The sequence below is a fragment of the Mastigoproctus giganteus genome, chromosome 7 (assembly GCF_048544385.1).
Source record: "Mastigoproctus giganteus isolate SK-2022 chromosome 7, ASM4854438v1, whole genome shotgun sequence".
NCBI classification, from domain to species: domain Eukaryota; kingdom Metazoa; phylum Arthropoda; class Arachnida; order Uropygi; family Thelyphonidae; genus Mastigoproctus; species Mastigoproctus giganteus.
In genome coordinates, this window is record NC_143581.1 from 63,762,646 (window position 1) to 63,789,834 (window position 27,189).

At 36.8% G+C, this 27,189-nt stretch overlaps 1 protein-coding gene across 2 annotated transcripts in view; it reads left to right on the forward strand.

Moving 5' to 3' along the window:
* LOC150082960 (nudC domain-containing protein 1) overlaps nucleotides 1–27,189 on the forward strand; it is a 144,524-nt gene that overhangs the window by 88,908 nt on the left and 28,427 nt on the right. For both annotated transcript variants that reach the window (XM_090376939.1, XM_090376940.1), the window contains 3 exons: nucleotides 8,212–8,406; nucleotides 17,357–17,567; nucleotides 25,791–25,935. In XM_090376939.1, the coding sequence (XP_090233065.1) occupies nucleotides 8,212–8,406; nucleotides 17,357–17,567; nucleotides 25,791–25,935 (551 nt within the window). The remainder of the gene's footprint in view (nucleotides 1–8,211; nucleotides 8,407–17,356; nucleotides 17,568–25,790; nucleotides 25,936–27,189) is intronic.

Genomic DNA, 27,189 nt, shown 5'->3' on the forward strand with positions numbered 1-27,189 from the left:
TTTGTTCCAGCAATTAACCACCTGCTGGTTAAAGGCAAATTTCTGCACATCTATTCTACATGTCTTTCCTTAATTTGAATTTATGCCCCCTTAGGTTCGTAATCCGAACAAGTGGAAGAATCCCATCAGAATTCAGCGTACTCAACTCATTCAAGGCCTTATACACCTCAATCAGATTACCGCACAGGTGCCTAGTTTCCATCTGCTGAAATTTGCAGAACTTAAGCCTCTTTTGGTAAGAGGATCCCTTCATTCTCCTCACCAATCTTGTTGCCCTTCTCTGTACATGCTCAAGCAGATCTACATCTTTCGTAACATGAGGCCTCCAGACCTGTACGCAGTACTCAAGGCGTGGCCTCACCATTGCCAGAGGGACAATTACCTCTGGTAATTCTGATTTTGATCAGAATAATCACCCGAGAGGGCATAAATTCAAATTGAGGAAAGACAGATGTAGGATAGATGCATGGAAGTTTGCCTTTAGCCAGCAGGTAGTTGGTTGGTGAAACAGACTTCCATCCTTTGTTGTGGAAGTTGATAGCCTAAATAAATTTAAGACTGAGCTGGACAGGTATTTGGAACAAACGGAGGGGTGAAATGGGAGCATATTTTTTTTGGCTGATGCTGCATAAGCTTGCTTTCTTGCATCATATGCCTCTACTAATGCTAATCTCCATTCTGTGGGAACCTCCCCTGAATCCAAGGATGTTGTCATAATTACTGCTAACAGTTTGCTTACTTCCTTTGCTGCCTCCCTTAATATAATTGGATAGATCCCATCCACCCCAGGTGCCTTTCTTATGCTTAATTTCAACAATTTCTCCTCCACTTTCCTCTCAGTTATTACAGAATCATTTAGCTCCCTGTTAGAGTTTGATAAGCTTCTGCTCTCAACGGGCGCCTCCGTAGCCAGGTGGGAAGGAGCAGCAGTGCGTAGCACACGCTTCTTGATTAGACCGGGGTTCGAGCCTGTCGCCACCAAATATGGCGGATGCGGACAAGTCAGGGAATGATCACCGCATATCCCAGAGCAATATGGCCTTAGTTGCTAATGCTCCTAAAAACCAAAATAACAACATAACTCTGCTCTCAACTTCCCGGCAGAATTCCTCATGTGTGAATATAAAATCGCATTCAGTTTGTCAGCCACCTTAGCAGGATCATTAACAGTTGAACCATTGATATCAAGTGGACCAATCTGGTTCATCCCCTTCATTCTAGAGTTTACATAAGTAAAGAAGTGTTTACTATTTTTCTTTGCATCCTTTGCCAAAGATTTCTCATAATCTGCCTTCACTTGCCTAACCTCCTTGACTTGATTACAGACTAACTTATATCTACCATAGACTTCTGTGTCGCCTGATAATTGATATGCATCCCATGCATTTTTCTTTTCTGCCACGAGTCTCATTAGTTCATCTGACATCCATTTAGGCCTAAACCTTTAATGGTATTTTTTTATTGGAACTAAAAGCCTAGTAGCTTTCAAGATTACCTCCTTGAATGTTTCCCATTTAGAATTTGCTGTTGGTAACATTATCAGTTGATCCAACTGTATAGAATTTAAAAACTGTTTGAGTTCTCTATAGTCACCTTTACAAAAGCAAAAACAATTTCCTTTTTCCCCTGATGGTAGTTACATCTTTAAGTAAATGCCACATCAGTACAGTGATTACTGCCACCTAGTCATTCCTTTATCTGCATTTTTAATGCATGAATAATCACCAATGATAATAAAATCAAGAGTATTCCTTCCTCAGGTAGTTTCTCGAACATGCTGCTGTAGAAAACAGTCATCCAATAAATCCACCAAAGTCTTGCTGGTGTGCGAGTGACCAACCACAATTTCCAGTCAGTATTTGGAAAGTTAAAATCCTCCATTATAAGGCATTCTGATTTACTGTCCCACTACAGTTGTTTGTTGTATTCATCAGAGTTATATGGCCTGTAACATACTCCTGCTCTCATTTTTTCTTTTGCAGTGCTTATGTCACATCAAACTGACTCAACATTGCACTGGCCACTCATGTTAACTGGATGCACTGTCTTAGATTTTGTGCATTTCTTTACTAACAGCATAATTTCCTATCTTCTCTGTCCTTTCTGTATACATTGTACTCTTCAAATTCAAATTCTGCATTCCTTTTATCTGTGTGACACCACATGTCTGAAATCCCAACAATATTTGCCTTTGATGTCTTGACCAGCACTTCAAATTCATCAAATTTATTTACTATACTTCTAGCATTGGTGTACATGAAAATATACACACCTGTTCTTATTCTAACTTGTTGCTTTTATAGGCTTCAGTACTTTTCGTTGCTCTGTACCTTTCCAATGCTGTCTATTCTTGCTCTATTAGACTGGCTAGCTATATATTTGGCATCCTTCTCATGCTATATTTTTTAATTGTATATATACAAAAGAATTCTAAGATTATTGCTGTAAACATTTTGAATAATTGTTATATATTGCTATCCCTCTGCAATCTGTGCAATTAGTAGATGCTGTGTAGTGCATTAAACTGCCATAGGCCTCTTTTCTGAGATTAAAACCAGTGCCTTTACCTTCAGCTACAGCAACACCTTTCTTTATCTTCCAGTTAACGACTGTACGATCACTACCTGCCAGTGGTTCTTGTACTTTTAAGCCCTGTGATGTCATCTACTTCATTTGTAATGTTGAGGTTGAGAATATTCTTACTCCCAGTATTTTCTCTAACATGCTGGTACAAATAATGATCATCTAGTTTATTTAAAAGTTTCGTTTCATGGTGCATTTCCCTCCTACTTACTCCAATCATTTAAATGTCAAATGTGAAGATATGCAAAAAGACCATGTGACTCTCCTACACACTGAGGCTAGTTGGCTTTCAAGAGGGGGAAATTTTAAGAAGGATATTTGAGCTGTAAGAGGAAATACTGCTTTTCTTCAAAGATAATAATAAAGCCAGTATCGATATATTGAAATGATTCCACTTCTACTTCAGGTTCAAACAGATTATAAGGAAGTCAGCCCATTAATTATCAGTTATTTGGAATCACTGACAGAAAAGCGTGGCCATTACTTTCTTTCCTTGTCATCAGAAAAGTATGTTTGGGTTAGGAACTCTTTTGTTCAGTTTTCACCAAATTCAAAAAATTTACTCAGTCTGCAAGAACAACAACTGACTGAACTACAGTGTAATCGAACTTTTAAGATAAAATTCAGTAAAGCGTTACCTGATGTGTTTTGGTTTTCATTATGAAAAGAATATCCTGTAATCTCACTAAAAGCAGTGAATGTCTTACTGCAGTTTTCAGCTCCTTACCTCTGTGAACAAGATTTTTCATATCTGGCAAACATTAAAAACAAAAAAAAATAAATCACCTGCTTTCTGTTGAGGAAGAACAGTGAGTGTTTAGGTGTGAACTTTATTTTGATATTTAAGTAAACTTTATTTAGATTTGATATTTTCATATCTGAAAAAAAAAAAAAAAAAAAAAAAAGGTTAGATAATGCAAAGAAAGGCATAAAAAATGCTCGTTTTTTTTTTTTCTTGACAAAAAAAAAAAAAAAATTCTTGACAATAATTTCGTAGTAATTGAATTGCACATCCTGCTATCAACCTTTTCTGGTTTGTAAACATTTTCATAGGCAGGGGTTCGTCAGGATATGAAAAATTATTTTAGGGGTTTCTCTGTGGCAAAAGGTTCAGAATCAATTCTCTATGCCTTAGGCAAACTTAACCTTCCACAATTCAGGTCTCTTCTGTTGAATTTTTTCACCAGAAGTTTTTCAACAGCCTTATCAGAACTCCAGTGTAATCTGTTTGATTGATAGTCTGATTTGGTAGGACATAAAAAAGGTAAAGGTAAACTGCAGCCATTATCAGTTCACTGCAGGATGGAAGCCTCCTCACCTATTCATGTCCACCATGCTGGTCCAATGCAAGTTGGCAGATCGATCGTATTTAGCAGTCTAGGGCTTGAACCTTGGTCTACTCAAAGAGCATGTGCTACTGAACTCCCACTCCTGACCACTTGATACAGAGGCCTACTGGTAGGACTTCAGCAATAATAATTCCTTTAATATTGAAGAAAACAGGAAATACTGTTTTCATTTTTGATTTTAGCATTCTTGCTTTTTTTGGCCTGGGAGATTAGCATTAGCTCTAGTTTGCAGATCATACAAAGGTTGCCAGGGTTAAGGACACTACTGACGCTATGCTGCTGCAAGAGGATCTGGAAAGGTTGAGCAGATGGGCTCAGAGGTGGCAAATGAAGTTTAACATTGACAAATGTAAAGTACTACATAAGGGAAACAGCACCAGAGCAACGTATCAACTCTGTGGTACTACACTGACAGTGGTAGAGAATGAAAAGGACCTGGGGGTAATTGTGCAGGCAGATATGAAGTTCTCTGAGCAGTGCAGACGAGCTGCAAGAGTAGCTCATGGCGTCTTGTCAGTGATATACAGGAATTTTTCTGGCAGGGATAAGGAGGTGATTATTCCCTTGTATAAGGCAATGGTCAGGCCGCACCTTGAGTACTGTATACAGGTCTGGAGGTCTCATTTCAAGAAGGATGTAGAGCTGCTGGAACGAGTACAGAGAAGGGCAACAAGATTAGTGAATGGAAACAAAGGGTTGCCCTTACCAAGAAAGGCTTAAGTTTTGCAAATTACAGTGTCTGGAGACTAGGCACCGGCAAAGTGATCTGATTGAAGTGTATAAAGCCTTGAATGGTTTGAGCATGCTCAATGCTGATGGGACTCTTCCTCTTGCTCAGAATAATCACCTGAGAGGGCATAGATTGAGGAAAGACAGATGTAGGATAGATGTGCGGAAATTTGCCTTTAGTCAGCGGGTAGTTGGTTGGTGGAACAGACTTCCATTCCTTGTTGTGGAAGTTGATAGCCTAAATAAATTTAAGGCTCAGCTGGATAGGTATTTCGAACGAACGGAGGGGTGAAATGGAAGTGGTTTTTTTTTTTTTTTTTTTTTGGCTGATGCTGCATAAGCTTGCTTTCTTGCATCATATGCCTCTACTAATGCTAATGTCTTTTCCATCTGTTGTGGGGGAGATGATTATACCAACTGTGTTACCCATGAGGATGATCATAACCCTTTGCATAAAATAATCTTAAGGGCTCACATCTGGTGAGTATGGGCTTGGCACACCCAGGGTCCTGAGCTGGATATCATCATTCTTCTTCTTCTTCTTGGTGATTTCCTTCTACTTTCTCTCTCTCTCTCTCTCTCTCTCTCTCTCTCTCTCTCTCTCTCTCTCTCTCTCTCTCTCTCTCTCTCAGGCTTACTCGGGAATGAATTTTTTTTTTGCAGGTGCAGCATAAGCCTCAGGCTTCCTTGCACCATATAGCTAATAATAATAATAATAACTTCTGTCTGAAACTGACCTAAATGGATGTCAGATGAAAAGACTTGTGGAAGAAAAGAAAAATGTATGGAATGCATATAAATTATCATGCGATATAGAAACCTATGGTAAATATAAACTAGTCTGTAATCCAGTCACAAAAGACGTTAGGCAAGATAAAGCAGATGACAAGAATTGTCTGGCAAAGAATGCAGATAAAAGCACAAAAGACTTCTTTGCTTATACATACATTAGAAGGAAAGTGTTGAATCATATTGATCCACTTGATGTTGTCCACTTCATACATGAGAAATTCTTGGGAAGAATATGCCAGAAGTTTATCAAACTCTAATAGGGAGCTAAATGATTTTGTGCTAACTGGGAGGAAAAGAAAGCAATTGTTGAAGCTAAACATAAAAAAGGCACCTGGGGTGGATGGGATCTGCCCAATTATATTAAGGGAGGCAGGAAAGGAGGTAAGCAAACCCTTAGCCATAATTATGAGAGCATCTTTGGATTCAGGGGAGGTTCCTATGGACTGGAGATGTGAGAATATATCCCCAGTTCACAGAGGGGGGGGGATCAAAAATGACATAAGTAATCACATTTGTTAGCTTAATTTGTTTCAGGGAAAGTAATGGAGTCACTGATTTAAAAAGTAATGCAGGACCATCTAGACAGGAATGCAGTTATAGCATGGATTTGTTAAGGGGCAGTCTTGTCTGATCAATCTGATTGTATACTACAGTACGATAACAAAGGAACTTGGGGTGGAAAATAATTTTGATATCATATATTTGGATTTCAGGAAAGCTTTGGATACTGTTGCATATAAAAGACTGCTGTATAAATTGGAGCAGTGTGGCATTAAGGGCGAGTTACTGCTATGGAATAAAGGAAGGGTTGAGTGGGAGAAAACTGAGTTGTTATTGACAGACACTGCTCTTCCTGGACTTAAGTTATTAGTAGCATCGCCCGTGGTTTGGTGTTGGGCCTATTGTTGTTTTCTGTATTTATTAATGATATTGATGAAGGTATATCAGGCTTAATGTCTAAGTTTGGAGATGATACAAAGGTTGGCAGATTTTTTAATGACAGTAATCAAGCTAAGCTGCTTCAATAAGATATAGAAAAATTAAGCAGATAGGCTGAGAAATGGCAGTTGGAAGTTTAACCTTGACAAATGCAAGGTACTGTCTATGGGTAGCAGTAATTCGAGATTAATATACTACCTGTATGGTGCTACACTCAGGGTAGTTGAAAATGAAAAAGACCTTGCAGTAATTGTGCAGGCAGATATGAAGTTCTCTGAGCATTACATACAGGCTGGCAGGACAGCTCATAGGTTTTTGTTGATGATATACAGGAGCTGTGCTAGCAGGAATAAGGAGGTGATTATTGTATTGTACAAGGCAAGTTGGGCAGTATCTTTAGTGCTGCATACAGGTCTGGAGACCTCATTTTGGGAGGGATGGGGATCTGATGGAATGGGTGCAGAGAAGGCAGCAAGATTGGTGACGAGAAGAAAAGGGTGGTCTTACCAAGAAAGGCTTCGGTTCTGCAAATTGCAGCATCAGTAGACTGGGCATATACGAGGTGATCTGATTGAGGTGTTTAAGGCTTTGAATGGATTGAAAAAGCTCAGTGCTATTGGCATTCTTCCTCTTACTTAGACTACACAGATGAGGAGACACAAATTTAAATTTTGGAAGGACAGGTGCAGAAAAGATGTGTGGAAGTTTGCCTTTAGCCAGCTGGCAGTTGGGCTAGCTAGGTGGGTAAAGTGCCTGCCTGGCAATCCAAAGGTCGTGGGTTCAAATCCCGTCTTGGGTTTGGATCACTGTAAAATGCAAAAAAACCTTGGGAGGCGCATTATGGCCACAGAAGCTGATGCGCTAACAACTAACAAAAAAAAAAAAAAAAAAAAACTGGCAGTTGATCGCTGGAACAAACTTTCATCAGTTGTTTTTGAAGTGGGTAGTTTGAATAAACTTAAGGAAGACCTGGACAAATTATTGGAGGGCATGGACAGGTGATATGAGGTTTTTTTTTGGACTGATGCTTTATAAGCTTGATTTCTTGCATCATTTACCCCTACTAATACTAACTGTACACTTAAAAAAGAGTTATTTGCTTGCTCTTCTGTAATGCCTTCTCCTGTATGCTTAGAATGGGACCAATTTACAAATGATAAATTGATACCTAAATTCTTTATATAACATACAAGCTCTTTGTTTAACCGATGTGCCTCATTTTTATAGATGCCAAGTCTGTACTATGTTGTTGTTGTTGTTTGGTTTTAGGAGCATTAGCAACTAAGGCCATATTGCTCCGGGGATATGCGGTGGTCATTCCCTGACCTTTCCGCATCCGCTGTATTTGGTGGTCACAGGCTCGAACCCCAGTGTAATCAAGAAGCGTGTGCTACGCACTGCTGCTCTTGCCCACCTGGCTATGGAGGTGCCAGTCTGTACTATGTGCTTCACTAGAAATATTATCACATTTTATTAAATGACATCTCTCCCCACAATTCTTCAGACTTGGGAACTGCTAGTAGTATATTATTCAACATTATTGTATGTATATTATTCAACATATAATGTTGAATTTATACTAAATTGTTAGCAAGGCAGTAACAATGATTAATGCACCTTTGAATTTTTTTTTTATCCTTCTGACACTTGTTTCTCTCTTGGCTTTAATTTAATTACCTAGTTTATCATTTAAATTTTAGATTATTAGCTGGAAGTTTTAATTTCATAATTATATTTGAAGAACTATAAAACTATTTGTTATAATGCTAAAGTAATGCAACAGCATATCATTTGAAGGATTTTTGTCTTATATTTTTAGGCCTTGGTAATGAGGCCAACTCTTGGTCCATTAAGCGTCAACGTAGATTAGTTGGAGGGTCAATTCCAGAGTATGCAGCTATAGAACCTACAGGAGGAGCTGTTTGTCTGGCTACTGAGAGAGAATTTAGTTTCTTTTATGACTCTTTCAAACAAGAAGAAAAAGATGAAGTTGAAAGAGCAACACAGCCTAAAGGTACTATGTGTTAAAAAGTTTCTGCTTTCTCTCTAATAAATTAATTTATTTACTTTTGCAGAACGTAACTGTGTTGTGATGTGCTTTAATGGGGCTGAGAGAGAGATTAATAATACCAGTCCACATTTTAAGAAAAGTTCTCTAATTTTTATTGCTGGTAAGAAATCCGAACTTTATTGTTAATGCAAATTTTGAAAGTTACTTGAAATTTGCTTTCTCACGTCAGAATTTTTTTACATAAAAACAGAAATATTGAAGGCTGCATTCTCCTGTCAAGCATAAATGGTTACAAACTGAACTTCTTATACGCCGGACTGGATTAAATTTACCTTTTTGACTTACTCAGGCTGGTAGTTTTGCCGTCTGTTCTTCTTTTCAGTATCCAGCAGTAGTTTGACCATCAAATTATCCATTGAATGGAGTGCTCAGTGCTGATGGGATTCTCACTCTTGTTCAGATTACAAACCTGAGGGGACCTCGATTCAAACCGAGGAAAGACAGTTGTAGAATAGATGTGCGGAGAAGTTTGAGAAGCCAAAGATATTAATGGTAAAGCAAGTACGGTCATGTATAGCTCTAGTGAACATGTAAGATTAGATGTTAAATAGATCAGCTGGCTGATGTTAAAGTGCTCTTTGATCTTTGATGTGGACAGGCAAGTCACTAAAGAACATCTTATGGACCAATTGTGGTAAAGAAATTTACAAGGAACAGGAATTACGGAAGATCAGTTGCATTCACAGGTCCATGTGCTTGCTAGGAACAAAGCAAGATATGAACAGTTGAATAATTTTGTGGTACAGTGTTCAGGTTCAGTCAGGAAGATTCTGCTGACCATGGTTAGAGTGTTTGTGGACTGGTCCTTGCACAAAATGTGGGACCACCTTTTCTCCATGCCATGTTACCTCTGCGTGTCCTTTGGCCATGTGGCATGCCATTGTAGAAGCGATCTCTTCTGTGGACACTGTACTGGTAGAGACCATGCCTGTAAGGAACGTAAAAAGACCAACGATCCTCACATCTACCACTTTTCTCTGCCCATCATCATTGTCCACGATGAGATGTTATTCCGGAAATGGCATATTCCCAATACACTCTTGATACTGTTGAATGGGAATGGTGCAATTTCTGTACCACCTCCGGGATAGAGTGACCCATGCATCGGGCATTCACTATCATCCCTCTTTCAAAGTTGGTTAACTCATGATGTTAATCCATACTGACATCGAATTACTGTCTATGTAAATGCAGTGTACCCATTTACCTGCCAAGCGGTGGGTTCGTCCACTAGCGAGAGGGGTGACAGTGTCACGTTGCCTAGGAACCAAGTATCCTGTGAATTCTGTCCTTTCAGTGTATATAACCTACTCATATGTTGTGTTATGTTCTTATAAGCAGATGAGCTTTTATTCACATATGTACGAAAGTGTGGGGGCAAGTAGCATACTGGTTCTCTTAAATGAAATGAAAAAATGAAATAACCCGATGAAATCTTTACCCCTGCTCTTCACTTATCTAAATTTTCTGTAAAAAATTGAGATGAGAGTGCAAGAAAAGTACCTTAACATTCATATTGTAACTTAGTTTTCTGAACTTCTCCAGCAGGTCACTCACAATCATCTCATAACTGGATGTTTGTTTTTTCCAAAAAAATGTATACTACATTTTTAAAGCAAGTTCGAGCACTCCTTTTGGTTTTATTCAGTTCATGGATTCTTCAGATATGGAATCTAGCAGCAGCAGCAACAAAAAGTTTGAGATCTAACAAAAATTCCTGCTTTGATTTTTTTTTTACGAGGGGGCATTCAATAAATTATCTAAGGTACTTCTCATAGTTATATTTTAGTGACTCATGATTTATCATCTCAACTTGAATCACACTAATTTTGATCCTACTATGTTTTAGGTTGTGCTGTTGTAACCTGTATCAGTTTATGGATTTGCTGAAATTTGAGCATTGTTCATTCATAAAGCTTCTCACCAAAGAAGGAAATGGGCCAAAGGCCATTCATGAAAGGGTGGTGGCTGTGTATAGCAGCAGTGCACCTTCAGAATACCAAGTGAAATTCTGGTCAAAATAATTCAATTGGGGTAGAGTCCACTGAAGATGATCCACATCTTCAGTGGACCACTGCAGTGACCACTCCAGAAATGTGCCAAGCTGTGGAAACCCTTGTGCTGAATGACAGATGTTTAAAAGTGTCCGAAATCTCTAGGGAATGTGACATATCTGAGGGAACAATTATAACCATCCTCCATGAACATTTGGGAATGACTAAGGTCACTGCAAGGTGGGTCCCCAGATTTTTGTCCCTTGTACAGAAGCAATTCAGAGTACAGCCAGTCCTCGTATAACACGGTAGTTGTGTTCCTAGAAACCCTCATGCAATATAAATAACAGGTCTTATGGGAAAAGTAGAGTTAGGTGCCAACCACCCAAGATTGAACACACATTTGTAACCAAAAGCCATAAATAATTGTAATAAAATATGTAATTATTTATTATTATTATTATTAATATCCATATGATGCAAGGAAGCCTGAGGCTTATGCTGCACCAGGAAAAAAAAAAAAAAAGTTCCCGAGTAACCCTGAGAGAGAGAGAGAGAGAGAGAGAGAGAGAGAGAGAGAGTCAAAAGTAGAAGGGAATCACCAAGAAAGAGAAGAATGATGATATCCAGCTCAGGACCCTGGGTGTGCCAAGCCCATATTTTATTATGATTTTTACATAATAGAATATTGCTAATGCTTTTATCGTAAGCAAACTTGTTCTTGATCTCTTTTTTGTTTAATCTTCTATCCAAACAGATAACAGATGTTCCTTGTGGAATTCTCCAGGTTTGGTGCTAGGCCCATTGTTGTTTTGTGTATTCAGTAATGATATTGATGAGGATATATCAAGCTTAATGTCCAAGTTTAAGTTTTCAGATGATACAAAGGTTGGCAGGGTTGTTAATGACAGTAAAGACAGTATGCTACTACAACTGGATCTAGATAAGTTGGGCAAATGGGCTGAGAAGTGGCAACTGAAGTTTAACATTGACAAATGCAAAGTACTGAATATGGGTAGCAGTAACCCAAGAGAAACGTACCAACTGTGTGGTACTACACTCGGGGAAGTGGAGAGTGAAAAAGACTTTGGGGGTAATTATGCAGTCAGATATGGAGTTCGCTGAGCAGTGCAGACGGGCTGCCAGAGCAGGTCATGGAGCCTTGTCAATGATATATAGGAATTTTGCTAGCAGGGACAAGAGGAGGTGATTATCCTGTTGTACAAGGCAGTGTCAGGCCACATCTTGAATACTGTGTACAGGTCTGGAGGTCTCATTTTAGGAAAGATGTAAGAGTTGCTAGAACGAGTATAAAGAAGGGCAACAGGATTGGTGAGGGGAACAAAGGGATGCTCTTACCAAGGTAGGCTTAAGTTCTGCAAATTGCAATACCTGGAAACTTGAATGGGTTGAGCAAGCTCAGTGCTGATGAGATTCTTCCTCTTGCTCAGATTAAGAACCTGAGGAGGCACAGATTCAAACTGAGGAAAGACAGTTGTATAATAGATGTGTGGAAATTTGCCTGTAGCCAGTGGGTAGTTGATTCTGGAACAGACTTCCATCTCTTGTTGTGGAAGTTGACAGCTTAAATAAAATTTAGGGCTGAGCTGGACAAGCATTTGGAGTGAAATGGAATTTTTTTTTTTTTTTTTTTTGGCTGATGCTGCATAAGCTTGATTTCTTGCATCGTTGGCGCCTCCGTAGCAAGGTGGGAAGGAGCAACAGTGCGTAGCACACACTTCTTGATTAGACCGGGGTTCGAGCCCGTCACCACCAAATACGGAGGATGCGGAAAGGTCAAGGGAATGACCACCGCATATTCCCGGAGCAATATGGCCTTAGTTGCTAATGCTCCTAAAAACCAAACAACAAACTCTTGCATCGTATGCCTCTGCTAATGCTTATCTCTTCCACTTCTTTGTCTTGATGTAATGTCTTTTGTTACACTTTGAGTTGTTCCTGCTATAAAAGTTGCTGTTATTTTCTTGGCATTCTTTATAATTGTTCTCAGCAGTTATGTTATGTTATTTATTTCCTAACCTAACTTTAAAGGTTAAGTTAGGAAATAAGGTTTCCTAACTTCGTCTGTCACACCGACACGTCAATCATTATATTGTTCTCAACTTCTACTACTGCCACTACCGATAACACGCACCGTCTGTTTACCAAGATTGCAGGGAGAAACTGCATTAGTGGCAAACCAGTTCGTCTGGTAAGTTTCCCGTAGTTTGCTGTGGTACTTGTGTTAGCTTTCTTTACCTTAGCCACTTTTCTTTTTCTCTTTGAACCTGCAGTATCTTCAACAGTATGCTTTCTTTTGACATCGTTTTCAAGTATTTTACTCATGTTTAAGGAATAAAGCACAATTACAGTATAAAAAGAACAAAAATGAGGAGGCACATTTGATACATACAAACAAAGCAATGCAATCTTTGTGATTCCACCTCGCTCGACTGCCATTTCTTGTAAATGCGAAGCCGAATCTTGCATAAGCGAATTTGGTTTGTGTTATATGTGACATCATTCCTCTATTTGTAAATTGAGTATGATTGAATTCATGTAGTGTAAATGTGTGTTATACGAGGACTGACTGTACTGCATTGTGAGGAGAATTTAGAACTTTATGGAAGGGATCCTGAAACTTTCATCTCCAGAATTGTTACGGGTAATGAAACATGGGTTTATCACTGGGATCCTGAGACCAAGCAAGAATCAGTGCAATGGAAGCACAAGGGTTCTTCCCCACTCACTACTTGGAACACAAGCAGACACTCACTGGGGAATCATATGCATCCCTACTGTACAACCTGAGGGATGTCATAAAGGAAAAATGCCATGGAAAACTTTCCAGAGGTGTGCTTCTTCTTCAGGACAGTGCACAGGTCACATGCTGTTGCTGTTGCTTTGAGAGACTGTGACTTTACAGAACTTATCCATCCACATTACAGTCCGGATCTTGCCTCCAGTAACTATTTCCTGTTTCAACACCTCAAGAAAAACGTATGTGAACTTCACTTTGCTGATTATAATGAACTGAAGTTTGCTGTTTCTGCATTTTATATCAAGGACCAAACAAATAAAATTCTTTGTCTGGTATTTCCTCATTGTCAACAAAATGGAACAAGTGTATTGAAGTTCAGGGGAGTTACATTGAAATAAAAAAAAAACAGATTTTTGCTTCTATCTCATTTCCTTCATAGGTAGGTAGATAATTTATTGAATGCCCCTCATATGTAAGCAATGGGAATTTAGTGAAAGCACACTTGAAACAATTTCACTCTTTATTCAGGGCTTGAACAAACTGTTTCATTAAACTTAGCTTTATATGCAGATGAGGTAACAGTACTTTGTTTCAATTACTAGTGACTCACTTTTAATGTTCTTTGAACCTGATTTCAGAGACTTTCATGGTGGCCACACTTACCATTCCCAACGTTCCCTTCTTGCTCAACTATCCCACTCAAGAAAACAAGGCATTTTTGTGTAACCAAGTTGGCTGAGTGACAGCCTAATAACTTTAAAATCTCCACACATTAGCCAATCATGTTCCTTATGCTGAATTTTTTACCAAAGAACTTAACAATTTTATAGTTTTCTTTTGTGTGCTGAATGGATTCTATGGAATGGATTTATACTTGTCTCCATTATAAAGGTGAACTCCTTTGAGGCTTTGCTTCGATGGGTCAGTAAATACCCTCCAATCTGTTGTTTAATAGAAATTCCAGAAAAAGTTCATAACAGCAGGAATGCTGTTGCAATATATTCAGCCTTCTTTGGAAAAGTGGGGAACCAGTTCTTTTACATGATGTTTGTACCATTCCTGGAGCCAGCAGATTTATGGATTTTATTCTTGACCCTAAAAGCTCTACAAAACTTTTGAGAATCTAAATTTAAATCTCTCACAAGATTGCCACCTATCCTCTTGCAATGGGAATGGAAATTTGTTGTAGGTGTGATGCTCCATGTAAACAGCTATTGTCCAGAATTGTAAATTTCTTCACCACAGTAGTTTATATCATCATCTAGATCACAAATATCAGATTTGGGATCTGATGGCATATCATCATCATCAGCCAATTTCTATCCACTGCAGGATGAAGGCCTCTCCAGCAACTTTCCAGTTCCTTCTGTTTTGAGCACTGGCCATCCATTTACTACCCACAAACTCATGAATTTCATCTATCCATCTCCGCCTTTGTCTTCCAGGTTTTCTTCTAGCTCCTCTTGGATACCATTCTGTTATTTTCTTAGTCCATCTGTCATCATGTCTTCGAGCTATGTGTCCTGCCCAGGACCATTTTAGTTCTTTAGTTTTGATAAGAATGTCCTTTACTTGAGTTTGTTGCCTAATCCATGTGTTTCTCTTCTTATCTAACAGTCTGATTCCCAATATGATTCGTTCCATTCTTCGCTGTGTAGTTCTCAGCTTCTCTTCCATTCTTTTGGTGAGTGCCCAAGTTTCACTTCCATAAGTCATGGTGGGGAGTATACATTGGTTCATTATTTTACGTTTCAGACAAACTGGGATATTGCTCTTCAGTATGTGACTATATTTCCTGAATGCTGCTATCCATCCAAAATTTATTCTTCTCTTGACTTCCAGCCATTTATCATTATTACAGCTAATGACTTGTCCCAGATAAGTATATGACTCCACCTTTTCATTTACTGCTCCTTCAATCATTATTTCCCTTTCTATGGCATACTTGTTCATCATTACTTTTGTTTTAGCCATATTCATCTTTAGTCCAAAATCCTTACTAGCTGTGCATAACTGATTAAGATTTTCCTCTAATTCGTGGCTAATGACCACAATGTCATCTGCAAATTGTAAATGGTTTAGGTACTCTCCGTTCACATTGACTCCTTTCTGCGACCAGTCTAATCTTCTGAAAGCTTCCTCAAGGGCAGCAGTAAACAGCTTCGGAGATATTGTCTCCTTGTCGAACTCCTTTCTCAATTTTAAATTTGCTACTGTCTTTGTCTAGTCTAATAAAGGAGGTAGCACTCTGATATATTTTCTTCAAAATCATAATATATGGGGTATCAATGCCTTGTCTTTCCAGTGCCCGAAACATTTGCCTTATGCTGTATGGAGTCAAATGCCTTTTCATAATCCACAAATGCCAAGCATAATGGTGTTTTATATTCATTTGCTTTCTCCATTAGCTGTGATATTACATGAAGGTGATCCATAGTTGAGAATCCTGTCCTAAAGCCAGCTTGCTCTTTCGGTTGATTCTCATCAAGTATTCTTTCTAATCTGTTAGTAATGACCCTTGTGAACAACTTGTAGATGTGGGATAGCAAGCTAATTGGTGTATAATTTCCAATTTCTGATTTATCTCCTTTCTTATGCAGCAAAACTATGATTGCATTATTCCACTGCTTAGGCATCACACCTTTTCTAATGCACTTTGTGAAGAGCCTTGCCAGTTTTTGTGTTATGTCTCTTCCTCCCAATTTTAACAACTCTGCAGTAACTTCATCTTCCCCCGGGGCTTTCTGATTCTTCATTTTCTTCAATGCATGTTCTACCTCAACAGGAAGAATATTGGGTATGTCGTATGTGTTGGTACTTTGCTATCCATCTTCCCCACTGCTGGCATCATTCCCCTGCTCCTTGTATAATTCTCTATAGTAGTCTTCTGCTATTTGAATTATGCCTTCTCTGCTGTTTATAAGTACACCATCGCTATTCTTCAGTTTCAGTATCATTTGTCTTTCTGTATTACTGCTCATGGCTGCTGATTTAATTCCTTTGTTTTCCCTTAATGCTTGTTCTACTTCTCTTGTGTTAAATCTTCTTATGTCCTCTCTGAGTCTCTTTCTAATGGCTTTGCATAACTCAGTATACTCATTTTTCTCCCTGTCAGTGTTTTTCTTGCTCTTCATTTGTCGTCTTCGATTCATCACGACAAGTGTTTCTTGACTAATTTTTTCTTCTTTGGATTTCTTTTTCCCTATAGGTTTCTTGGGCTTTATCACTTTCAAAAAGTTATAATATTCCTCGTCATATCTTGGTCCTGAGCAGTCTGCAGAAGCTCATACTTGTTCTTAAGTTCCAGTACATACTGCTTTTTCTCCTCTTCTGTTATCTCAAAGACCTTTGTATTATTTACTCGAGTCAGTTTTTTTCCTTTCCTTTCCTACATCTATATCAAGTGTACATCTTACCATTCTGTGATCACTTCCAACATTTACCTTATTCAGGACAGTAACATCATATGTTCAAGAGCAACTTGAACACATGCCAACCTGAACTACTAGTGAAGGTTGGGGGGGGGGTGAGTGTGAGTGAGTGAGTGAGTGAGTGAGAGAGATCCACTCCACAGTGGATCTCTCTGAACTGATGCCTGAATGTAGACAAACTCAGTGTGATAAACATGTAAAACTATCTTGTTGCAGGATTTGTTTAACATTCATTTCTACATATGTAGAAATACATATATAGTTCAAAAATATTTTGTAGTTCCAGAAGTTTTCATTGAATATGCGTAGCACATTTTGTATACCTCTAAAAATTCTTTAAAATAAAAAGGCCCAGTGGCAAATCATTTAGATTAACCTTACTCAAAATGCATTGCATATTTTGAAAAATCTTCCTAAGAATTCAAATCACATATGGAAATATGAAGATTTCAAACTTATTTAACTCAAGGAATACACTTATCACAAATCTCTAGTTACATATCTCTGGCAATGTATGGAAACTTTGTTACTGTCTCAGTAAACTAATACTCTTACTATATATTAAGCAAAGGATATTTATCCAAGCTCTTCTAGTTATAAATTACAAGCATGCTACTGCATTAATGAAGATATTGTTTTATTTCTAAATGCTGTGAATTATATATACTTAATTGTTTGAATTTTTTTTTTTTTTTTTTTTCATCTAGTCTCAGAGCCTCCCTTATATACTTATATTCAGTCAATGGAAGATATTATTGTAATCTTCAGATTGCCTGATGGTGTTACAAAAAATGATCTCCAGATTAACTTACAACCTTCACATATGGAAGTTTGGGTAAGAGGGAAAACAGTTCTTAAGGGTGATTTGTGGAGGATAATAGATGTATCTAATAGTACATGGACCATTAAAGGAAACAAGTAAGCATTAAAAAAATATTTCTGAATTATAGAATTTCTCTGATCTAGATTTTTCACAACAACCATAAATGTTTATATATATTTTTTACACTCTAAAAGTCTATTGTAGTGATGGATAAAATCTGAGAAAAGTAAACTAAATTAGTGATTATAAAGAACATAAATATTGAACGAGGCACAAGAAAATTAGAAAATTTATTGTATATTCCTTTCTACTTTCATCCATTTGTTGTTAATGCATGTTGAGGAAGGTGGTTGAGCTGCATTTAATAAACAATAGAAGGTCTGCTTGTTCATCCTATAGTTTAGTGGTTCTCTAACATGTCTGTGTTGATGTTCCCGCAGTGTTTTCATGATAAAGAAGAGAAGCAAAAGGAAACAGTTCCTATTCCCCTTTGTGGGATTAAAGTAGCTCCAGAGATATGCCTTGGCTGCATGTGACCCATTGGGGGGGTATGAAGCAACCCTGGAATCATGGTTTAAGTAGTATGCAGGCAGGAGAAGGGGAAACAAAGCTTCACATGAATCTTTTTGCAGTACAGAGAAGTATATTTGCAAAAACGTATGTGGAAAAAAAAATTTTGCAGCTAAAAGCACTGAGTGAAAAGTTTCACATAATTAATTAATTCTCGATGACTACTGATTTTGAGCTTAGTCATTTTGCCCAACAGTTACTAAATTACCAAAGTACAGATGCTTTTTATTTTATTATTGTGACTTAGCATATCATAATAATTAGGATGTTCAGACACTGAACATCATAATAATTAGGATGTTCAGTGTCTGAAAGTGATTCACCTTGATGTTAGTTGCAGTTGGTGTGCTGTGCAAGTTGCCTGTTCATCCTGTAGTTTAATCATTCTTCCAAAATGTTTCTCTATATTCCAGTATTAGAGTCCCCGAATTCATTTCTCCTATAGGTCTCAAATTGAGACACCTGTGGTGTGGACGAGTACCCAGAATCATCTCTCCAGGTGATTGATGCTTCTGGGTAGCCAAGTGGCCAGACCCAACAACAGAACACACACACATAATACACACAAACCTACATCATTCACATATCTATCCCATTTGTAGTGATACTGTTCTTCACAGAGATATGAGGCGGAGTTGAACTGACATTCTAGGAACTGCCCTTTACAAAAATACATGTCCACATTTCTCCTATAGGTATGAAAGTTTGAAGCAAATGGGAATTCTTAAGTGATTTTGGAGGGAAAGATAGGAGAAAGCTAAAAATTTCTGTTTTAGTAAATGGTCATTTGATTGGATTAATAAAATTCAAAATGTTTCACATATTTCACTTTTCTTATTCTCAGAACATTAGGGTTTACAATTAATATCAGTGATATTTTATTTGAAAGTACATTTATTACACTGGTTAATAAGGTTTTGCTAACATGAGTAAAAGTAAGCATTTTTTTTGCTAATTTGTATATGCTGATTATGAATATGATGGTAAAATTTTCTATAATTTCACATTTTTTTTTTTTAGAAAAATGCAAAAACAGTTGTAAAAGAAATGTATAATAGCTTCAAAATCAACGAAATTGCCCAACATCGCACTCTGTACCTTTCCCAGTCGAATTTATTGTAACAGAGACATATCTGTGTCTCTGTTACAATAAATCTCTTTTTAGATTTATAGCCCTGACACCTCTAAACACACAAAACTAAACACACCTCTTTTTAGTTTTATAGCCCTGAGGAGTGACCGCTCTTAATTATATTGCTATAATCCTTATTATGTGGTTGCAGATTTGAACCCTACTATATTTCCGGTGGCCAGGCACCTCTGTGAAAGACAACTTGTTTACAAGCGGTCTTTAGCATTTAAATGTACATTTTTGGGGGTTAGTTTCAATTTGTAAGATCTAGTGGTAAGGTGTGGTGTTTTAAAGTTCCGTTTTGGTCTTGTGAAAACTCGTGAAATGGATCGAAAACGGCGTGTGTGAATTAATTTGCCAAACAGTTTTTGCTCTGTTTGTGGCCAATTTACAGTGAAATTGCAGTGTTGATCAATCACAGACAAGGGGAAATAAGCTTATTATTTTCATTTTGGTTGTCATGTGGGTGATCAGGATAAAAGGTGGGTTGAAGATTGATCATTTGATTAATCTACTTGTGAATAGGCTTTGTAACAATTGTATCTGGCTCTTTCATGATGTAAAAATTGCAGCAGGAACAGAAATAACTTTTAGAGCTATGGAGAGTCGAGTGATCAATTAATATTGTAGTAAGATTTTATTTGTTAAGCGTAAGGTATTCCAGTGTGATATTTCAGTTTTTGTTGTCTTAGTTCCTCCAGGAGTTGCTGAAAGTTTTCCTTGAGAAGACAAATTTTCAGCAACTAGAATCACATAATAAAGCTGCTGAAGAGACTAGCTTAAAACAAAATAGTGTAAAATGTCGCATTTCAGTGGAAAACTACATTCCAAATCCTGCAGGAATCCTAATAAGTAAAATCAGAAATGGCAAAGAAATTAAATTAACAACATGAAAGAAAAATAATAGTATTGCCCAATGCAGCTAAAATAATTAAATAAAATTACAAATTTTGCTGGTTACAGAGATGTTGAGACCACCAAAACCATCTGAGTAAGCTGAGAGCTAAAGTGTGAAATATCGCATATAAAATAAACAGAAAATGTACGAATGCCAGCCATGAATCCCAACCTCTTGAGATTGCTGCTGAGATATCATGACTGACATTGGCATTTAGCATTTGGCATGTAGTTCTCTGTTGAAATGTGATATTCATACACTATTTTATTTTAAGCTAGTCTCTTCGCCTGCTTTATTATTTGATTCTAAATTGTTCTTGGTTATTGCCTGTTCTTTTTATTTTCTGAATTTAATTAATTTTTACAGTTTCATAGTCTACACTTCTGTCCTCTTACTATATATTCGAGTATCTTTATAGAATTTTATTATTTTTTGTTTTTTTGATACTATTGCTTTTTATAAACATACACTAGTGTTCAAAGAAAGTGCATTACCCAGGAATTTCACATTTCTAATCCTTTTTTGCAATGGTATGTTACATTAATGACTAGCATCACAAATAGAAATATAAACAATATTTATTAATAGTTAAGGCAAAGCTAAGTAATATTTGACAGGTGCTCTCAAAATATTCCAAAATGAGTATTTGCGACCTGTATACAATAGTTTTGGTAAACACGACAATTATGGCATGAAATGTTATCAGAAGCCCTCAATTTGCTTCAATTTGCTTTATCATTTTAAATGGAAAAAAAAAGAAATGTTCACCAGGTGCAAACTAATATTTAGTTTAACCGCCTCTGGCCATAATGACAGCAGCATGCTGTCGAAGCATTGACAAGACCAATTTCTGAAGATAATCAACTGATGGGTTTGTGGTTCCAAACACAAATTATGGCTTCCTAAAGTTCACGAAGGGTCTACAGATTCCACACAATGCCAATAGTTCTCTATAGGATTCAGGTCCGGGCTGTGTTCTGGCCAGCTAAGAGTTGTAATGGACCGTTCTTCAAACCACTTTTTCACCTGTAACAAATGTAAACATATTACTGTTGAACCTCTAACGCAGAAATGAAGGTAAAGTAACTACAGAAGTGCCTACTTATACTTTTCGCCCGATGACAAGGAACAGAGTCATCCTGAAAGATGCAGTTACTTGACAGGTTGAAATTGTCTCTAATGGTTGGCAGCAATTTGCCTTGCAGTATAGCCAGGTATACATTCGCATTTATGGAACCTTTCATAAACTGCAGGTGACCTACTCCGCGATATGAAATGCACCCCCATATCATTTGGCTGGTAGGGAATATCACTGTAGACACCATACTGTCTGGATGGTATTCTTCACCACGTCTACGACAAATCGTTTGTCTCCCATCAGAGCCATGCAGGTTGAATTTCTTCTCATTCAAGAAAATAACTGACTTCCACTGCTTGGGGGTCCATTTGACATGCTCCTTACACCAAATTAATCAGGCTTTTTTCATTTCATTTTTTGTGTGAGGAGGGGCTTCTTCTTAGGACGACGGGCTACAAATCCATTTTTGAAGAGACTTCTTCTGGCTGTTACTTCACCTGCTACCACTCCTGTATGTTTTTCCTATTTCTTTTCAGCTCAGACAAAGCTTTACGGTTTTTAAGGTGTAAGCACTTCAAAACCCGGTTCCTTTTTTCCTATCAGCAGAACCATTATTCTTGAGTTTGGAAAGAAATCTACTCGCTGTCGACTGATTATAAGACACTCTATAAACAATATAACAATATGACGGGGGGCAGAACATCCTTCCTCACGTAAAGCAACAATAGCACTCTTTCTTCGTGGTTTAAACTGCACATAACTCACCATCCTGACACAAGCAAGGAATGACAGCAACTCTTGCAGAGCGTGGTTATATAGCTGAAAGTAACAGCTAATACAATATTACATCATCACCTATGGGTGTCAATCTTATCTGATGCAATCTGTAAGAAATATTGCCATATACATACATTATTTGGACGACAATTACAATTTTAAGGGATAATGCACTTTCTTTGAACACCAGTGTATATATAACTTGAGTACTGTTATTCCTGTAAGTGCCCAGTTAATTGTGACTAGGAAAAAACAGTCTTTTTTGTATGGAACAGATATAAGTATTCAAAAAATTTTTTAATCTGAATACCAAAGATTTTATGTAATCAAATGTTTCTTATTGTTTTTTTTCAAACTTTTATTATTATTACTTTTTAATATAGTCCTCGAGAAGTGAGAGGTGTTTCAAAGTTTGAATTATACATTGAAAAATCTTCCTTGTCTTGAACTCAGAATATTCACAAATCTCTTTATATTTTCCATTAACTTTGCACACTTTATATTTTGGATTTTGCTTTTTACTGTACTAGATTAATTTTACTAGGTTTGATATAGCACTATTCCAGTCTTGCATTTTTCAGCAAAGCCTAAAATTTTGCAGGCCTGATCAGGTGATTAAAAAAAAAAAAAATGTATCACCTTCCCTACCCTGGGTAGGGAAGTTGATACTAACTATAGAGAAAACCTTTTCAGCATATGAACCAGCCCTCAATATTTTTGGCTTCATTGGTTTCCACCCTTTTGCCTGATTCTCTGCTGCCTACTATGCTTTATGACATTTCAGAATTTTGCATTTTCCATCCTTGTTTCATATAAATTTTAACATAATTTGAGTGAATTTAGATTCTGATATTTAGTGTACATAGTTTGAAGCAGAAGTATCATATATTTTATTCTCAGCAGATGCATTGTTTGTACGTATAGTAAATCCTCTCTAATCCGGTTACAGTTAATCCAGATGTGCGATAATCCAGATCAAAATATGAATAATTCTGTTCACAGTTTAGTACTCTGAAACACACGGGATTTAGGAAGGCACTCTGACTGTGAGTTGATTGACTGCACAGAGAGGGATGGAGCATACATTGCATTGTCTTGCATGTTGTTGAGTATCGTTATTGACTCTGAGTTGGGCAGATGTTATTGCTTATATCGCTTCATTTGTATGCTTCTTTATACGTATGTACATAAGTTAACATATTTTATATAATTATGGGTTCTAAAGAATTGAAAAGTGAAATAAAAAGAAAAAAAACATTACTTTAACTATTATTAACAAGTTCAAAGTGATAGAACAACTTGAAAATGGTGTTTCTGGAAAAAAATTTTTTCTAGGAACACCATTTTCAAGTTGAAAAAAAAAAAAAATTCCTCACCGCATTTTACCATCGTTAACTGGGCCGCATTGGCCCAGTTAACAATGGTAAAATAAAGTGCTTGGCTTTGCCACCAAACACAACTGCCTTAATACAGACCATGGACCAAGGCATCATTATGGCCTGCAAGAGGCTCTACCAGTGCAAATTCCTCTATGAGTTGATGGTAGTGTTGGAAGACAGAATGGATGAAAGTAACAACACAAGAGGAAGAAGAATGCTGGAAAATATCAAATCATACAATATGAAGTCTGCTATCTTCAACTGGGCCAATGCATTGAGGGGAAACTAAAAAGGAAACTTTAGTGAATGGCTGGGAAAAAATCTTTAAAAATATAGATGATGATATTGATTTTAAGGGATTAGAGCCAGAGGACTTTCAGATCATGTTGAGGGCAGCTGGAGAGACTGAAATAACACAAGAAAATATCCAAGATTGTCTTGAACTGGAAGGAGGAGATCCTGGATTTCAGCTTCTGACAGAGGAAGAAATTCCTACAGATGTTATCAAGGATTTTGCTATGGAAGAAGAATCAGATAATGAACTACATGAATCTACAATTAAGAAGAAACTTCTTAGCTCTGTAAGAGATGCTGTTGATGCAGTAATCAATTATGTGGGCTCTTCAACAAATCAAAAATTGCAAGGATATTATGAACAACTAAGAATTATGAGAGAGATTGTAATTAAAGACCAGAAGCAGCAGAGGTATGTTCAGACAAAACTTGACAGTTTCTTCAAACCTTCATTATTACTTTCAAAAACAAGTACAACTTTTGCAACTTCTATCGATGGAAAAATATATCGTCTTTTTATAGTTTTTAAATAAGGCTCTACAGTGATATTTTTTTATTTATTTTCATCAGCACTTCCGATATCATTAAATTTTTCATTTATTTGTGTTCTAAGTTTTTTTACTTTTAGGACCATCCTTTGCTTCACTAATCCAGCTGATCTCTTCCCCACTTAATCTAAATTAGTGGTCATGGCTTCATTCGCTGGTCAAGAATGTGTTTGCCTACTGCTTATCGTAGTGTAGGTGCTAAACATTTGATAACTCCTCAACAGAATTCTTGAGTTACAGCCTTGTCATTGTCAGTTCAGCTAGTCTAGCTTGATCTACCCTTAATAGAGCCATGTGGTGATTCCTTTATAATTCAAGTCCTTTCCAGATGAGCAATATATTATATTCTTAACTTAAATCTGTTCTGGCACAGCAGTCATCACATCTGTAGTTACTCATTTCACCCTTTGAGTCACATTTATGAAGGATAGATGTTTGCACATCTCTGGTTCGTATGGACTTTGTTTGAATCTAAGTAGGCTTTCATTGTAATAGCGAAAGGTCTGAACGACCTTGTATACAGGGTATTTCAATTAAAAGGCACCTGGGTCCATCTCACATTATTTTAATGTTAGGTCATATGTCATCATATAACTTTTTTTTGTCATGTTTCAGCTGAAATTTTTGAAATTGAGGTTAAAATTGGACAGATTTAAACTGAGGTTTTAGATCATGCAATTTCTAAATTAAAATTTTTCTTAATGAGCTGCTTTTTTTTTTTTTTTTTTTTTTTTTTTTTTTTTATCAGTAGGAAAGTTTTTCCCTATCATCAGTTTTAGTCTATAAAGATATCATTGGTCTATTTCTGATGTTACTTGAAGGGAGAAAAAAATTGCTCGTTCACTCTTCAATTGAATATTTAAGCTCTATGATGCAGTTATCTCTGCACACCAAAACTGTAGTGTTATTATTTATATATATATATATATATATATATATATATATATATATATATATATATGTATATTTTATTTATATATTTTTCTTAAGATAAAATTAGTTTACATTCATTTCAGAAGTACACTGATGAGATTTTTAGATTAACTGAGAATGGGGAACAACCATTCCTGTTGAACAGAAAGCAGTTGATTAGGTAAATTTTTGTTTTAGAAATTGGAAAAATCTAAATGGTAATACTCAGTCCAATTTTAACATCATACTCAATTCAACTCAAATATGGCAAAAAAAAAGGGGCCCTGATAGCCTAAACAAATAGTCTAAACTTAAAATTAAGTGATATAGATCCTTGGGCCTTTTAATTGAAACATCTTGTATTATGTAATTATGCTTATTAAGTTTATATATTTATAATTTAATTTTTAATTCATTATTAGTTTTTTATTTATTTTGTGCAACTGTTCCTGCTAAAAGAATGCTCCATTTTATCTTTTGAATAAATCATGCAATGTTTATGCTTGAGTGAAAGTGGTACCCTCCCATATGCAGTATTTACTATCATAAGTTATACCTGTAATGGCATAACTTACATATCTTAAGTTATGCTTTTTAAATCATTAAAATTAACATTTTTTGTATATGTATTGCATAATTTTGTATTAAGATCAGAATTCCAGTTATATTGTTTTAATTTATTCCCTTTGTTTATTAATTCCATAATTAAAGATGAATTTCTGTATTGCAGGTTAGAAGTAATGCTGACTAAAGCAGATGAAGGATTAGTGTGGCAAGAATTAGTTAAAGGAGATAATCGAGGAGAAGAAGTTATGGATCCAGCATTAGTAGAAGAAATTCATAATCAGTTAGCACACATTACTTCTGAAATTGAGGTATTTGTAACTGGTTGTATTTCTTCCTTAATTGTTATTAATCTTTAGCTTATTCTGAATTATAGTCTTATTCTTGAAAATTTCATTCTTTACTGGTATAATATTCATAGAATTGCCAACAATGCTTCAGAAGATTAAGGCACTGTATTTACATTCAATTCCTTTTCTGAGGACAATACCATCAGAAAAGTTGTAAGAATAAATTTTTTCCAGGTATATCTGTTAATACCTGTTAATAAGTTAACAGCAAAAATTAACTTGTAGCAGAGAAGAAAAATGTGTGGGTTGTATATAAATTATCAGGTGATACAGAAGCCTATGGTAGATATAAACTAGTCTGCACTCCTTTGTGACTTGATAAGTCACAAAGCTAATGCTAATCTCCTTTGTGACTTGATAATGCTAATGTATGTATGTAGTACTAATGCTAATGCTAACCTCCTTTGTGACTTGATAAGTCACAAAGGAGGTTAGCATTAGCATTAGTAGAGGCATATGATGCAAGAAAGCAAGCTTATATAGCATCAGCCAAAAAAAAAAAAAAAAACCCTTCCCATTTCACCCATCTATTCACTCCAAATGTTTGTCTAGTTCTGCCTTAAACCTATTTAAGTTGTTGATCTCCACAACAACGGATGGAAGTTTGTTCCAACTATCAAGACCTGCTTGCTAAAGGCAAGAATTCTGCACATCTATTCTACAATTTTCTTTCCTCGATTTGAATTTATGTCCCCTCAGGTGAGTAGTCTGAGCAAAAGGAAGAATCCCATCAGCATTGAGCTTGCTCAAACCATTCAAGGCCTTATACAGCTCAGTTAGATCACTGCGCAGGTGCCTAGTCTCCAGAAGCTGCAATTTACAGAACTTAAGCCTTTCTTGGTAAAGCAACCCTTTGTTACACTCACCAATCTTGTTGCTCTTCTCTGTACTCGTTCCTGCAGCTCTACATCCTTCCTAAAATGAGGCCTCCAGACCTGTATGCAGTACTCAAGGTGTGGTCTAACCATTGCCTTATACAAGGGGATAATCACTTATCATGGGGTCTTGTATATCATGTATGTCAAGACCCCATGAGCTGTTCTGACAGCCTGTCTGCACTGCTCTGAAAACTTCATATCTGACTGGACAATTCCCCCCAGGTTCTTTTCATTCTCCACTACTCTGAGTGTAGTACCACCCAGTCGATACGTTACTCTGGAGTTACTGCTACACATATGCAGTATTTGAGGTATATAAGGCCTTGAATGGGTTGAG